Raw genomic sequence first — 16,332 nt, 5'->3', positions numbered from 1 at the left:
ATAAACAACGAAGGGAGGGTAACTCTATCGCCGTCTGACGAGCGGAGGATTTTGGACCGGAACGATGCACATATAAAAGAATCCCTGCAGGCAGAGATTTAATTAAAGACATTAAGTTGTATAAATAGAATGCTACGCTTATTAATTATGTAAATGTGTTTAACAATTATGGAATTAATAGTTTAATTGAATTATGTTTCAAAGCGATACGCTGTTTTGGCTTCCGTGGATCTTTTTTTTTCATTACATTTTTAGATGATTTGAAATAATAATACAGTATGCTTATATGCCAAAACAGAATGAATTTAATTGGTTTCCATATCTTTATATAAATCGATATTTTCCCTCTCAGTCCCGCAGTCTAAATTACTCTAATCATCATATATATCCTATTCAAAATAAATTTTAAAACATTGTGCAACTTTCTGCAGTTATAAATTGTCTGACATTTTAGATGCACGATTATTTTTGTACAACAAATGATATAAGTTAATCTTTTTGTGTCTTTATAACGTTTCAAGAAATTTCCTAACATTGCAATTATATTTCTCAGTCTAACACATGTGTAAGTTGGTTTAAAGTAGTTTAGAAAACACAATTGAGAGAATAAACACATGAGGAATATATATTATCCGTGCAAAAAAGAGATAGTGTAATTGGGATTAACAAATGCAATATTCATAGCATTTATCAAAAATATTAATTAGTGTCATATGAACCCGGTGACTCTGTCTGCCTAAATAGGATCATGTGTATACGATTCAATCAATCTAATTTTAAATGTGCTGGCTCATTTTATACATATATCTTTATTAATTTGTGACAGTATTGACATGAAGGACAAATATCTCTGATAATATTACAGTATTGGACTGACATTCGTTATATGCTTTGTAATACACCTATACACATATCCCCTGGTCTCGCTACACAGATGGAACAACACAAAACAAATTCAGTGGTGTTAATGATGTGAAAAGGTGTTGATCGAGTATATTGTCGTCTATTAGATTTAACTATGATACTTTAATTGATCTATGTTGGTAGTTTACTCATAACGTCAACTTTGAAATTCGATCATAAGACCAGAGATAGATGGACACCTGTATGTGGGTCGAATGTCTCCTGCAGAGTGTCAATATGTCGGATGTAACACGATCATGTCGTAACGTTTACTAAAGTAATTCACAAAACATCTAGCTTTAGACAGAATCAAATGATAAAGCAAAAACATATATATAATTCATCTTCATATGATTGGAAATAATTTATGAAAGCATTTTCAAATGTATTACTTCAACAACAACCAAGTTACACATATCATAACATGGGTGAGCAAGTAATTATAAGAGAGATGTAGTATATTGTGACATTTGACAAAAAAATCATTTTTATTATAATTAACAACACTATTTAAAGATATATTCAATAACACTATTTTGAGTAAAGTGAACGAAACGAAATCCTATCACTGAATTAGAAAAATGGCATTTGAAACAAACATATTCTATATGTTTTCACGGCAAAAATAAACCTGTATAAAACGGTATAAAAGATTGCCATCTGTTACACTAAGGTCAGGAAGATATATACCTGTAATCCTATATTGGCCCCGTACTTGGACAGGGCAGGGTACGTAACTCTATCTCCGTCTGACGTACGAGGGTTTGATCAGGCGGTTACAAACGTTACAGATATCACACAGACAATAATCTATATAAATACAGTTCAGTATATAAATAGGTAATACCGTTATCGATCTCCAAGTGTTATTTTATTTATATCAGATTCCGGATATGTTTAACGAGAAAGGAATTTATGATGTTTAAATTAAACGTAAGCTAACTTTATTTTTGATTTCCTGATATGCCGATCTCTGAACCTCAATTAGAAACATATCCAAGTACAGACATGTGTCAGGACAACAAAATGTTAAAGTACGTAGTATCCTTACCTTTGTTAGACATTTGTATAATTTTCATCCATACCAGTTACAATGGGGGAATCAGTAGACTAGGTTTTTACATCATTGGCAATATAAACAAAATATTGCAATGTGATGAATTGATTGATTGAGTTCCTACACATCATATACATTTCACTGACCACTATACACAACTTTTTATCCTAATTAAGCTTATGTGGTAGGTGTTTTTTCTTCATATATGCCAATACAATAATAACATACAGCGCTAGCGCGCTAATTTCAGTTTGCGTGTGATAACCACATCTACATATCCAGCTTATTGCTTAAACGTTCGATGCAATACTGTTCATCAGTACTGCAAATCGGTTTAGCATAATAGCATTATTATACATATCCTTGGCTTAATTTCTTTTAAAAAATATCTTTATTTGGTATATAGACTAAATGAAATTGTCTTAGTAAACATGTGCCAACATTTAGCTCAGGTACGATTAGCCTACTAAATTACTACTATTTAAGTCTTTAATAAACGTTTCACGGATAATATAAAGAAAATGAACACAGGATAAAACGTTACGGGAGTCAAGCTGAGGTCCAGTCGAGACGACTGATATTTATATAAAGTTAAAAATGAAAAAAAATGAATTTATGTCTCGTTATCTATAAACTTTTAGTAAGATTATTTACTGGTCAGTGAACCAAATGTGAACAACGTAATGTTAAAGAACTGTACATCTATCTGTGTCACCGTGTCATATTACTGATATGAGGGACAAATATCTATGACAAAGTTATCGTTGGAAAAAGACTGATGTTTATAAAATGCCACGTGGCCACCTGTATATCTACCCCCTAGTCACGCTAGACAAAGCATTACAGGACAAAACAAATTCAGTGGTGTTACTGAGGTGAAAAGGTGCTGATATAAAATATCTTTAGGATCTAAATCTGGTGTTAATTCATCAATATTGGTAGTAAACTCAGGAAGTCAACTTTGAAATTCGACCAGAGTTAGATAGACGCCCTATATTGGTCGGGAACCTCCAGTAGTGGAGATGAAACCTGACCCTGCCGTGACGTTTACTATAAAAACTGCACAGTAATATACCGCCTAATACCACCGCTCTTTTCACAACACATGTTAACTTCTAAACGATTCCTGTACATTTTCCTTTACATATTGCCGAAGCATATTTAACATTTTTTTCATGACCAATTGTATGTCGCAGTACATTCAGGTACAATGCACGAACGGCTGCTTATTGTATGAAATGTTCTTCTACATTTTCAATTTAAAGAACCACAGAACCAATTAACACAAGTGCATGTTTTGTATAATGGAATGGTTCAGATGAACACCCTCTCTGAACTGGTTAATTATTAGGCACTTAAACACAAATCCGAATGCATTGGTTGAGCATGGTTGGCTCTGCATGGCAAGTAATGGTCGTACCAGCTTAAAAACCTGCTAACAGCATTATCATAGTTGGTGAATAAATCATATTATTTGCACTGCCTTTAAAATTACTCCGATTAACTTGATGGACAAAGTTGGAAATACCTCGTGTATCCCCAATTGACAAATTAAGAGGCAAGGCATACAAACATGTTTACATGTTTATTGCAGAATTATTGTCGTTTCATTAATTATAACTGTACAAGCGTTTCCTCTACTTATTCAAAACCACTGTAATAAAAGCAGTGAAAATGTCTGTTGACGTACCAGCATATCAACCAAATAAACATTTTGAGAGAGAAAATTTCTAAAACGCTTCTGGAGAACCTTTAATCGTCATCATTGCCAAATATAACTTCACTGTGTTTACAATCATTCTTCACGACAAACTTAAGTTGCATTACCGTATTCATACAGGAGAACAGGGCAGGGTCGGTAACTCTATCTCCGTGTGACGCGCGAGGTATTGGGATAGGGTGCACGTGGAAGCACCTGTAATAGGTATAATACACACAAGAATATAAATACTCCAAAATAAAAAAATATCTTTATGAGCTATTGAAGATTATACTATTCATAGTGTTGGTGGTTCCGGATATCGTTAATGGAAGAAAGACCAATGACTGATCCGGAATGGTTTCAATACCCAGGAGTTTCCCTATAAATTCAAGGGTTATTTCCAACTGGGGGAAATCTGAAATTTTATTGATTTTTTAAGTAAAATATCATGTTGCGGGGTTATCCTAAAAGCTGTGTCGTTTTTATTTGTCTTATACTCAATAAATTTAAACCACTTTGTATTTTAACCACATGACATTAATGCCAGAAGAGAACATATAATATATTCACTGTATACCAGAACAAACGGCGCTACATTATACGTTTACATTGTGTCCCAGTCCTTAAGTTAACGACGTAGAAGTACATGTTTACGCAGGTAAACAACATGGTTATGTAGTCACATTTCTACCGTAGCCATACAGATATTTCCTCATTGCTTGGACACCAATAAGTTACTTTTAAGAACATCCGTCGTTTTTAACAATGAAAATATCTAAACTTTATGTCAAATTTTCAAAATATACATATATATATATATATATATATATATTGTTACATGTATGTAGTGATGTCTGAACAGTGAACCAGAGGACAAGGAAATCTAGAATTTTGAAATTCGATCTCCTATTCCGCCTTGTGTATACAACATGTGACTTAGAACTTATCCTTTTCAGTGAAACGACGATATACAACCTACTATATACGGTCGTTTTATTTTGGATACGGTGTAAGGTTGATTATTTACGTAAGACAGGTCAAAATAATCGGTATTATGAAGAAATATCTGACAATAGATAAGTACATGTACTGCAATACACTGAACTTTCTGTCGCTAGCACAACAGAAGAAATAAGAACAAGTTTTAACACCATCTTGTATTCACACTGGAGAGTAGTTCTTCCTTTGTGGCCAAAAAAATATTATTTTTCGAAATTCTAGGTTCCTTTCCTTGTTCAAAGTCATTTATTCAGCCTATTACTTTATTTTTTTCAATACAAACTAATCTGCTTTTTGAAAACAAAAAGTTATCGTCCAATACATGTATCACTAATTTCTTTAACCGGCTTGACATGCGGTAACACATATGAACATTGATATATAGGTGTATGTATCTGATGGGTGTATTGTGCCCCCATCAATACACAGACAACAGCCAATAACAACTTTAAATACCGTTCATCAATTACATGTAATGATATATATGAGTTAAATATTTTCAACCACTCTTAATAAATTATCTTTACCATCGGCTGATAAAGATATAAACAGCCTACAAAAAAAATAACGTTGTTTTGGTTAAGTGATGGTATGACGTTTGTTTATCAACGGACTTGGATAGCAATCTAATCTAATTCCGTGGCCTATTAGATAAACAATTAGCTGTCGCTCCCAGTCCATGCTGACGTACAGGTAGGAAGTACGGGGCAGGTAGAAAATGACATGTCCGTATATAACGTAACTACGACCACCTGCTGTACACTAATGAGACGCATGTGTATCAACATTCGTTAACTTAATTACACATTTAAAAATATGTTACAACCCAATGACAAAACATGTTATAGGATGTGGTAGCAATATTTTTAATTATTTTAATACATATGTTTAACCGTCGCGCGATAACTAGGAAAACATGTTATTGTTGTATTAAATTATTAAATTAATTACGGTGTCATTATGTAGATAAAGCATGAAATAAAATGTTATGTAGGGATATTATGTTTATAAAACACAAAAGGAACATGAACTTTTCAACGTAAACATTTTTTTTTCGTCTGTACAATTTAGAATAATGACTTGAATTCTATTAGCGGTGAAAACAATCAAAAGTGATGTCGCATGTTGGTTGTAAAATGTATATTGCGGGAATTTAAATGAATTTCTGTTCCATGGGAGATTTACGAAACAAATACAGGTGTTTTCATTTCAGCAACGCTCTCTCTTGGGCTAGAAAACAAAACTTTGAACAAGATTCATAAATATCAGTATGAAATTCAAACAAATCCAATATGTTTTTATCGCTTTTCCCTCGAGTTAATGATATCTACGAAAAGAAACGTTTTCTCGGACCATCGTGAAATCTTCGACGTCGCAATTTTTGACGAGTATGATTTTTGTCATCACTGCTACGTCACATGACGTCAAGTCACACTAGGGTTTTATAAAATGGCATAAATCTCAAAATGTTTGGGATGGCAGCATTCGTAGAAAATGGCAGTCTTTTGATAAATGAATTTAAACATGTATTCCTTTGTATGTTTATGTATGACTATGTTTACAAAATCATCGAGAGCAGCCATTTTTTCTGTATCACCTGTAACCATTATAATAGCGGTCCTATATATATAAGAAAGATTTTAATTATAACGATAATCGAAAAAGAGTTTCATACAGTGTTCAGTGATACACCTGGCCGTAGTCTGACAACAGTTTGTATTAACTCTTATAATGCTCACCTATGGAAACATTAAAAGAACTACAGTTAACTTCGGGAACATTGAGGCCCGATCTATTTCTGTGATTTAATACAACGCGTGACCGGTAAAACGTTATTGCTACAGTAATAAATCATATGGTAACTAAATGACCGTGTATATTTTAATCATTTCGCTAATTGTATTAATTAATGTTTATGTGAATTGGAATCATACCTGCACTAGAATAAGGTACAATATATATTTCATTCCACGTCCTTAATGAATTGACTCGACAGGTATAACTTCAGCATTTGACTGATACATTGTTCAGTAATAGCGGACAAACTGTAAATCAAAGCATTATAAGTGGATTGAAGTTCTTCATACAAAACAAACATAAATGCTACACGTGCTTTGTTAGCTGATTCACCCCTGAAATTTCATAATTAACTATTCCAGCCTTTGAATTGGAAGAGTTCAAATGTGTCTTCAGGGGTGAATGAGTTAATGAGCATGTCTGCATTGCCCTTGAACTAGTGCAACTTTTAACAATGGTATGTTTTGTTAGGTAATGCCATGCATCAATGATTTAATGCCTTGTCATATCTGTGATACATGAATATCCCATTTAGTTTAATTAATATGCAGTGCATTGACATTTTATGTATTTAAAAGACACGAACATTCCTCAAAACAACAAAAAATAGAATGTCACAATAACAGGTTTATCTTTATTCCGATTTTATTTTTATTAAATAATGTATTTACATTTTATTCAACCATTTTAACATGTTTTAATATGAACTGGATGAATATCGCCACATGCCTAAAATGAATTAAGTATTGTAAAATTATCGGCAATTTAAATATTAAAAGTAGTTTTATTTTAATCCGCATGATGTCTTGTTTAGGTTTTTGAAATGGAACGCGAATATATAGAACGATACTCGAGTTAACCAAATTGCGATTGTTTCTTGATGTAATTCTTAATGATGTTGTAATTAATGTTAAATGATAAAATAATACGCTGAACACTTTTATCAGTTCACTAGATGACATCACATGCACTTAAAGATATACATTCTAAATAAAGAGTAAATATTTTTGGAAAGATGTGTACCAAAAAGAAATTAGCACCAGGGAATCGCCATGGGCCTACAGGTCAGACATATTTGAAGGTCGCCTCTGACTGCACAGATGCATCACAAAAGGTTACAATACACAGTTCTTCCCGTTTAAAATATTTTGGTGACTTCACGGCGAAGCTTTAAACACACAGAGTAAGGGGGATAACTCGTAGTTGTGGAGTAGTTTTCTTCGAGACACGCCCACTTTGGCTTAATATATTGATGCCACGTCAGCATTCAGTAGGCTTTGTTAATAGTTCTCTCAGTAGTATAATCTGCTTTCTGGTGACATACTTATTACGGATTTTCTTAAATGTAGCTTGTAGTTAAGCAAAATAATAACAGTAATTTCAACTGTCTATAAATAATTTTATTTGTCGTGAAACAATCAAGGGGGATATAGCTCAGTGGTAGAGCATTCGACTGCAGATCGAGAGGTCCCTGGTTCGAACCCGGGTGTCCCCTAATTTTTATCATCTTTTACCATCCTTTCCCCATTCATTTTCAATAACCTCGTAAACAAAATAATCAATAAATAAATGCTGTTAAACTCGCATTATTGCAACAACAAAATGTACATTGTTAGAAAATGTTTCCATAAAGCCAAATAGGAGTGATCTAGAGAAAAGGTCCATCAGATAAATTCTCATCACACCTCATTCCACCTGGATGTGAATAAACACAAAACTTCCAACAGTAACTCAAATGTATGACTATCACAAATCATCACCAAACAAGAGGCTCAATGTTCCTGCATAGCTCAAAATATGCTTTTTAACACCACTTCCGTGACCAAATTCACTCACTTAAGCTTGATAGCCAAATACTATTACTCTAGACCGCATAGATCTTTATAGGAATTTAAAAAAAAATTATGTATTAATACATTTGACCTTGAAAATATGCCAAGTCATTCGTTTGAATACTTGATAGCCCTTTGCTTAAACAACCTATAGGACAAATATTGTTACTCACACCCTAAAGGTATTTAAAACAAGAAATTTGACTTCTGCACTCTTGAAAATGGATCAAGGAAATTCATTTGAACATTCTTTATAGACATTTAACCAAGAAAACAACAAGCCGAATCTCATTAATCTAGACTATATGGATCTCTAAAAGCAACCTGTCCTTTGAAGATTACAGTGGAGCCACAGAAACACCCGACTTCAAAATCAATCAATTTTACTGCTACATGAGGGCGAGAATCTTTTGTTATACATCAAAAAATCAACCCAGTCTTCTCGTCTTATCCACAAGGCAGCCGCAGTCTTCTCGTCTCATCCACAAGGCAGCCGCAGTCTTCGATTTTGATATGACCTAGTCCAGGGGTGCAGAGAGCAAAAGTGTGTGAAACCTCTGGAGTAACGAGGATGGCTATGAACCACTTATAATGATAATGACAATGTATTTTTAATATCTTTCAATATGTGGGAAAGCACAAAATCAGTAAGATCCATTTTTTTTCTACAGATAGAGTTTCCAAGTTGTAAAGGATGTTTTAACTGCCTTGAAGCAAATTTTTTTCAGTATATTATTGCAAAAGTTAATTGAAAAGAATGTTATGAATTTTCACACAATTTCCTGACCTTAACAGGATCGTTTTTAGTCATCCTTTGATGGCCAGTACCCAATTTTAAAGGCTTATTGCCAAAGGGAAATAACTCTTTTTTTAATCATCCTTCTATCTGCATATTCATAGTGTAGTTTTGAGTCTTAATACTAAATTTATTGTTTTATCTAAATGAACCATATAAATAGTTTGATATTGATAAATATTGTCAAAATGTTCAATTCTTATTATTGGCAGATTGACACACAAATGTACATTGTTTTTCTCAATGCTAAAAATTCATTAAGAATTTTACTTATAATGAAGTAATGCATAAAGGTATGAAATTTCTAGTTAAGACATTATAAAATCAAAGCGACTCAAACTCTGACCACAATTTGTGACCCTGACTCTTTGTCTAGTATGTCAATAATGCATGTATAAGATGCCACGATCTGGATGAGAATACTATTTAAGAATAGACAGACACATAATACCATGTATCATCTTGATGGACTATTGAGGAAAAACACGAAAAAGGTGATGTTTTTGTTTCACATTTATTAGTAGTCTTGTGACCCAATGTCGTCTGTACATTACTAGACACCCCCGACTAGGGTGCAAGGCTAGGGATACCTGGTAATGTCCAGCACAACACGGCCATCAAATACAACAACAGTACCGGCCTGGTGCAATGCCGGAGGTCAACAAGGAAACAGCCTGTGTGCAATGCTGTATAATGACAGTGATACCTGTTTAGCCGCGACATCTAGATGACAATAGCTCTTCTGAGAGGAGGAGGAGACATCAGAATAGGGTACTTGCCAGCTAACTAACGAAATAGTGTTTCACATCCTCTGTTCTATGGCCCTAGTACTACAACTGTACAAAGATTTTCACAAAGTCATGTATTAAAACATGATTATTACTAGGCATGTCCAAAACAAACAGGTTTCACTGTACAAAAACAAATTGTATCCAAAATCAAAAATGGAAACAACCAGCTAAAATGCAATGCTGGATTGAAGAGAATAAATGAAATAAACGGACAATGATATCTGAAATATGTATAAAAAAGATGATTGCTGATTATATCTGTTGTAATGCAATGGAAGACATTTAAAAATTCATAATTCAAACCAAAATATGTATCATAAAATTTCTATTTGATTCACTTTTTGTTCTCAAAACAATTGCATTTCAGTTGGAGGAATTATACCTTTTAATAGCCGTACTGGGTAAAGCAGAGTGCACAAATATTATCCTGATACTGAAAAACAAATCTGTCTGAAGTAGAAGTAAGCAGATTTGATCTGCAAATATTCAAAGACACAAATGTAGTAGTTTTAAAACAAGTTATGTTCGAGTTGAAAATTTTGTTTTCAAATGAAGACATCCCTGATTTGAGAAGCTATTAAACTAGATTCGTCCATAAACAGAATTCTTAATTTCATTTTCTAACACTGCATTCACACGTCGCTGTCTAACACATTCATGCACACACCATTAACACACAATTGTTTGCACCAATTTGTCCTTTTTCTTTTTCTATTTCTTTGCAAACGAAATCTTCATTGCGTTGCTGGGTGTGATCTTGAAGCCCTGTAGAGCATCCTTGGCCGCAGCAGATTGAACCTCATTTTCAAATTCAACAAATGCAATGTCATGTCGACCTGGCACTAAACGCACTTCCTTGAATCCTGGAAATCTACAAGGATGATCAAAATGGATTAGTCAATTGGACTAGTAACACTTATTTTGTTCTTACATATGATATCATACGCAATACAATTATCTACATGGCCATTTCTATTTCAATACAACGTTTTGAAAGGTTCTAAGGGGACAATAAGAGTAAAAGTATAAAAAGCAATGCATATTAAAGGAATTATAGTTTACCTGTGTGGTATCAGAATTGTGTAGCTCAGTAGAACTGAATACTTGTACAGGGAACATTTGTTCTAACTCTAAAAGATTTTATGTAGGTTAGTGTCTTAATTTGAAAACCATACTCCAGAAAAGAAATTGTCAAGATGTATGGTCCATAGCAAACAACTATTGATAGGTAACTTACTGGTTGAACAACATGGACAACATCATTTCGTTGGTTTCCTCTGGCAGGTTGGTCAAGAACAGGATCTGGTTGGGTGGTTGTTCTGGTATAGCCGTTGACGTTGGGGCAGCAGTTGTTGGTGGGGCAGCGGCGGCTGTCGACACAAAGAACATCAGTTAACATGTAAACAAATGTAAGATAGATTTACATTCAATTGTAAAATTAAAATCACATTAATATATATTCATAAAAACTGTCACACATTATAAGGAAACACAGCTGTTTGTGGTTAAAGGTAGTTAATAAAGCTTAAACTCTTCTTCTTAACTTCTTTTTGTCTCCCCTGACTCGATTTTTTTTTACTAATTCTCCTTGATAATGACTTTAATTTTCATGAAGTGCCCATCCCAAAATAAAATCTGATTAATAGAAGCAAAATTTCCTAATAAACTAAGTTTGATTGAACTGTTTCCAGAGATTGTAAATAGAAGACAAAATTTTGCTTTGGAAAATTCTAATTTAAACCGTAGTTTCACAATAACTTTGATTTTTTAAATTGATAATCTAATCTCCGAGCCGAGAAGATTTACATATAAGATGAATATTTTCTTGAAACTATGACCCGTTTTCCACGTTATACAAAGTTCAGTTAAGACCTACCAGGCTGGACTTGTGGAGCCATCTGTTGGACAGGTTGTACCTGAGGCAAAGCTGGAGCAGCTGCTTGTCTGTCAAAACACAAACAAATACAATTTATGTCAGTGAACTGTGAAGGAGTACTGCAAAAACTGAATGTGAATGCTCAACAGCATTGGAAAATCACTGCATAACTTAACAAGTTGATCAGTATCTTCTTGTAGCACTAATTTCTTATTTCCAGTGCTGCCTTGTGACCTTGGGGCTCCCTTCGAAGTATGTATTTAACCACTCAAAATTTGATTGCGTTAAGTCACTCAATAACTGACTATTTTAGATTTTGTTTTAACTATATATCTCTAGTGAAAACTTACTTTTGTGCAGCACTCTTTTTCTTTGTTTTCTTTGCTACTTCACCTTCTTCTTCCTTCTTTCTCTTTGGTCGCTCAACAAATGTGCCCTTTATTTTAGCGATGATGTCAGAGTCTTTCTTGGAGTATTGTATTCTCTGTAATGAAAACAAAGCAAGTGAATAAGAAATGTCAAGTTCTTAAAAAATGTTAAGACAACCATTGTATTGATTTAAATAATTATATGTTATTGTTAAAAAGGGACATATTCATGTTTCTTAAACGTGGCAATTATTTATCAAAGGACTATGCATGGTTTGGGCCTGTTTTGGCCCCCAAATACATCAAAATTAAAAACTTTTAAATGAACTTTGAAATTACTTTCTTTAATTTTGAATACTTCCCAAATACTATTATGAAAATATTTATTTATATTTCTAATTATTGTTGCCATGATAACAAGTTTAAATTTGCATAAAATAGAGAGAAAAAATATTCAGTGAATATTGTGATATTTTGCATAGTTTACCTCCTAGAAACTATAGAGCGCATGTTTGAACAAACTTATATTAATATCAAAGGATAATGTGTAGGCACCTGTAATACATCTTTAGGAGAAATATAAAGTTTGTTTAAGAGTGCGCTCTATGGTAGCTAAGAGAAAAACTAGGTGAAAACCTGTCAAAATTGACTGAATAATCAAATTTCAATAATTTATGCAAATATGACCTGGTTACCATGGCAGCATTGGCAGCCAAAACTGAAAACACAAATAAATGTTAACATAATAGCACTGGGAAAGTATTCAAAATTGAAGAAACATTTGTTTGAAAGTTCTCTTGCAGATTTTTAATTTTGATGGATTTGGGGGCCAAAAAAGGCCCAAACCATATATGTACTAAGTTTAACATGGTTCATACAAACTTTTGACCTCAAAATTTAAGGAATTCTCAAGGTTTTTTCAAGACAAATTTTGAAAAATAAACAAACGATTTTAATGAACAACAAGGCCTTGAGGGGCTGGTATTGACGGAAAGTCATCGGCATCCGTGTTCGGATTTGGATTAGGAACAGTCGATGTAGGTCTCGATGTACTTACCATTGAAGTAGAAGGTTTGTTAAAAAAGTGTCAAAGGCCGAGTGGAAGCGGTCCCCGAAAAAAATTAACGTGTTTTTGACTTTTATATGTGATGTAAGGTCATTCCCCAATCTTGCCGAGATTGATAATTCTGTTACACAGCGAGCACAAAGCAGAAGTCAGACTCCTATCACCCTTTAACTCCATCACCCAAAACAATCTGGGATCGTGAAGCCATTTGCGGTTTAAAACACACTTGCGTTCGTGTTACCCTCATGTTAACAATACTCTTAATGCGCATGACCGTCAGTCACTTTGGCGCTTAACTATGAGACTTACTCATTTCAAACGCAGTAATGATACAAATTGAAAAAGTAAAACCGGAAACTTCATTGGTACATATTTTCCGGAATTATTAAAATTTACGATCTGCAATTTGACGATCAATCTGTGTTAAAAATAATTATTGTTTGTGACGAATGTTTACAAAATACTGAATTAACATGACAGAAACGTATACCCAACTAACTTCTCTGAATTTCAAGGATTTTTCAAGGACTCCCATTGATTTTCAAGGGGTTTTCAAGGCTTACAGTCATTTTCAAGGTTTTTTTAAGACAATCATCAAATTCAAGGGTTTTTCAAGACAATCATCAAATTCAAGGGTTTTCAAGACCTGTGCGAACCATGTTTAAGCTTGATAAGCTAAATACCAGTGTGTCAGTCACATTTAATCATGATTGTGGGACTAGAAGTTTTCTTACAGATAACTCATACGACACAAACATAGTACCGATCTGGAGCATGAAAACAACAACAATCAATGCATGTCATACCACCTAGTGAGTTTAAAGTGTCAAACAGTTTGAACGACACCATCAAGCTCTCAAAGCACCGGGCAGTTCAATTTAATTATCATAAATTTTACCATTGGTTTGTCATAGAAAGGGAATCCCTGCATTGATCGTATAGCATTTGTCGCACTGCTTATATCCTTAAATATAACAAACGCTTGTCCTCGCATCTTCAGTGTCTTCATGGCTACGATGTCCAGAATCTGTCCAAACTGGGAGAAAATGGCATAGAGGGATTTCTTGAGGTCTGAAAAAAAGTTAAAAAAACAAGGTTCAGATACCATTGTAGCATAAAAAGTTCTCAAATAACAATATATTATGGGTGTGTAGCAGGCTTTTCAGTAACTTCTATTCAAACAGCCCAAATGACTTTTTTAACTGACACACTTTTGTAAAATTATATATCAGAACGATAAGAAATAGGTAATTTGAACAGGCCAAAATCAGAACTGAACTTACATTTTGGGCTGCTGCCTGTTTTTGACCCGATACAGGTTTGATCTTTGAATTCAAATTATTCAAGCCCCCTATCTTTTAGCTAATTTAAGTGTGAAATAACCTTGTGTTACATTATTATGACTATTTATGAGATCAAAATATCTTCAAATTTATCCAAATGACTTGATATAATTTATGATAAATAACCACTAATAGTTGTTGAATAAGCTTTGTAGTTGCAATTAGCTAGATTTTGATTTTCCACATCATCTTTGCATAACAGCTGCTTACGTAGCTATAGGTTTACATCCTGCATTCAACTTCATTTTATTATCAATCACTTGTTGTCACTTACTGTAGTAAGTATTTTCAAAGATTTTGTCTGGTGACGCTTTGTTAACTGTACAGGTCAATACGCACATCCTGTGCCGCATCACCGATCATAAAAATTCAATTGAAATTTGGTATAGAGGCATATTAACAACATATCTTCTGATGTCGCTTACTTTATTTGGAATTTTTAAAGATTTATTATGGTGACACTTGTTGTCACTTGAAGAGGCTTGTTTGTAATGCTTACCATCTTTCTTGATTTTCTCATTCAGATTGTTGATGTAAATGGTTTGATTTGGCCGAATGTCCATTCTTTCTGAAAATCAAATATAAAAATATTATTGCAATGATCAATAAGTTGCATGCTATGGCTACTTTTATTCTCATTTAACGGATTTACATAAATTCAATTCACTTATGATGGAATGAATGGCAAGGATTGAAGATTATATATTGATATAGATCTGTCAAATTCTCGAACTAGGAAAAGAAACCTCAGAAAAGGGTACTATGAAACGAATTATGTTTGCTGCTTTAAACAATATCGAGTAATGACCATAGATACGATTGAATTGAGACCATCAAGTGAAATATAAATACGACGACAAAACAAAAGCGGGGGGGGGCTTTGTCAGCAGTTACGCTTCATTCTTGCTCATTTCTAAAAAAATATCAGACATACATCATTCGTTTCTGTCACGACGCATCGACATTGGAAAACAAACCTCATGTACAGCCTAGTCTTGAATGTGAATGCAGCGGTTTTGTTTGTACAAATCGGTAAAACGACTAGGAACCGGCACAATTTCAGGGCACGCACGTTGGACGACGTTTGCCGGAAGTTGAAGATGGCGCGCGAATCGCACCACAGGTGAACACTACTGTAGGAAAAGAATATCCGGAAAACTTATTACGGTAGTTCCTCCTTAGATATTATGATTGAGTTAATAACGATTTGAATAGTTCTTAATAAAATAACGCGAAACATCTATCATCAAGACACTTTTTCCGTCAACAGTCCGATATCCTTTGATTTCATAGGCAGTCCCAATGTGCTGTGCTTTATTTTTCTACTTTAATATTTTTTTACTTTAGTTAATTTTATATTTATTTGAGTTTTGAAAGTGTAACTAATTAAAATTTTCTCTAAATCACATTTCACAATCTTGGTGTACTATTTTATTTTACCTGTTACATTGATAATAGTTACATTGTAAGTGTGTTCAGCCTTGTATTTGCCTGGAACTTTAAAATATAACTTAACTGATATATTTATCAGCATGTTATTTCCTGCATGTTTCTAACCATGTAAATATATTTTTTAATTTCAGTTTTGATGTGCATTTTGTTTCTTATTCTTATTCACCAGCGCAGATGACACCCCTCTGCCCTGGACTTAATTTGTTTCTTCAATGATTTTTTTACTCCTGACTGGTGATTCAATAGTTGTGTATCACACAGTCCAAGCACCACACCCTCCCACCCCACTCCAACAGGTTTAAACTCGGTGTTGACACCAATTGATATCACCACGTGCACTCCGGGCCCAG

The 16,332-nt window shown here is 33.7% G+C and overlaps 1 protein-coding gene and 1 non-coding gene across 2 annotated transcripts; one reads left to right on the top strand and one right to left on the bottom strand.

The window, feature by feature from the left end:
- Positions 1–7,881: 7,881 nt before the first annotated feature.
- Positions 7,882–7,953, top strand: Trnac-gca. Its single transcript has one exon. It is a non-coding gene; the product is annotated as a tRNA-Cys (tRNA).
- Positions 7,954–9,583: 1,630 nt separating this feature from the next.
- LOC110447709 (U1 small nuclear ribonucleoprotein A-like) lies at positions 9,584–15,632 on the bottom strand. The gene is made up of 7 exons (XM_021493578.1): positions 15,508–15,632; positions 15,030–15,098; positions 14,086–14,258; positions 12,104–12,237; positions 11,754–11,821; positions 11,115–11,247; positions 9,584–10,748 (listed from the first exon to the last, which is right to left on the bottom strand). Exons 2-7 carry the CDS (start codon positions 15,091–15,093, stop codon positions 10,589–10,591), a joined length of 732 nt encoding a protein of 243 aa, XP_021349253.1. The 5' UTR covers positions 15,094–15,098; positions 15,508–15,632; the 3' UTR covers positions 9,584–10,588.
- Positions 15,633–16,332: the final 700 nt, after the last annotated feature.

Source organism: Mizuhopecten yessoensis, unplaced genomic scaffold (assembly GCF_002113885.1).
Source record: "Mizuhopecten yessoensis strain PY_sf001 unplaced genomic scaffold, ASM211388v2 scaffold3575, whole genome shotgun sequence".
Taxonomy (NCBI): Eukaryota; Metazoa; Mollusca; class Bivalvia; order Pectinida; family Pectinidae; genus Mizuhopecten; species Mizuhopecten yessoensis.
This window is presented reverse-complemented; position numbering and strand designations above follow the sequence as displayed.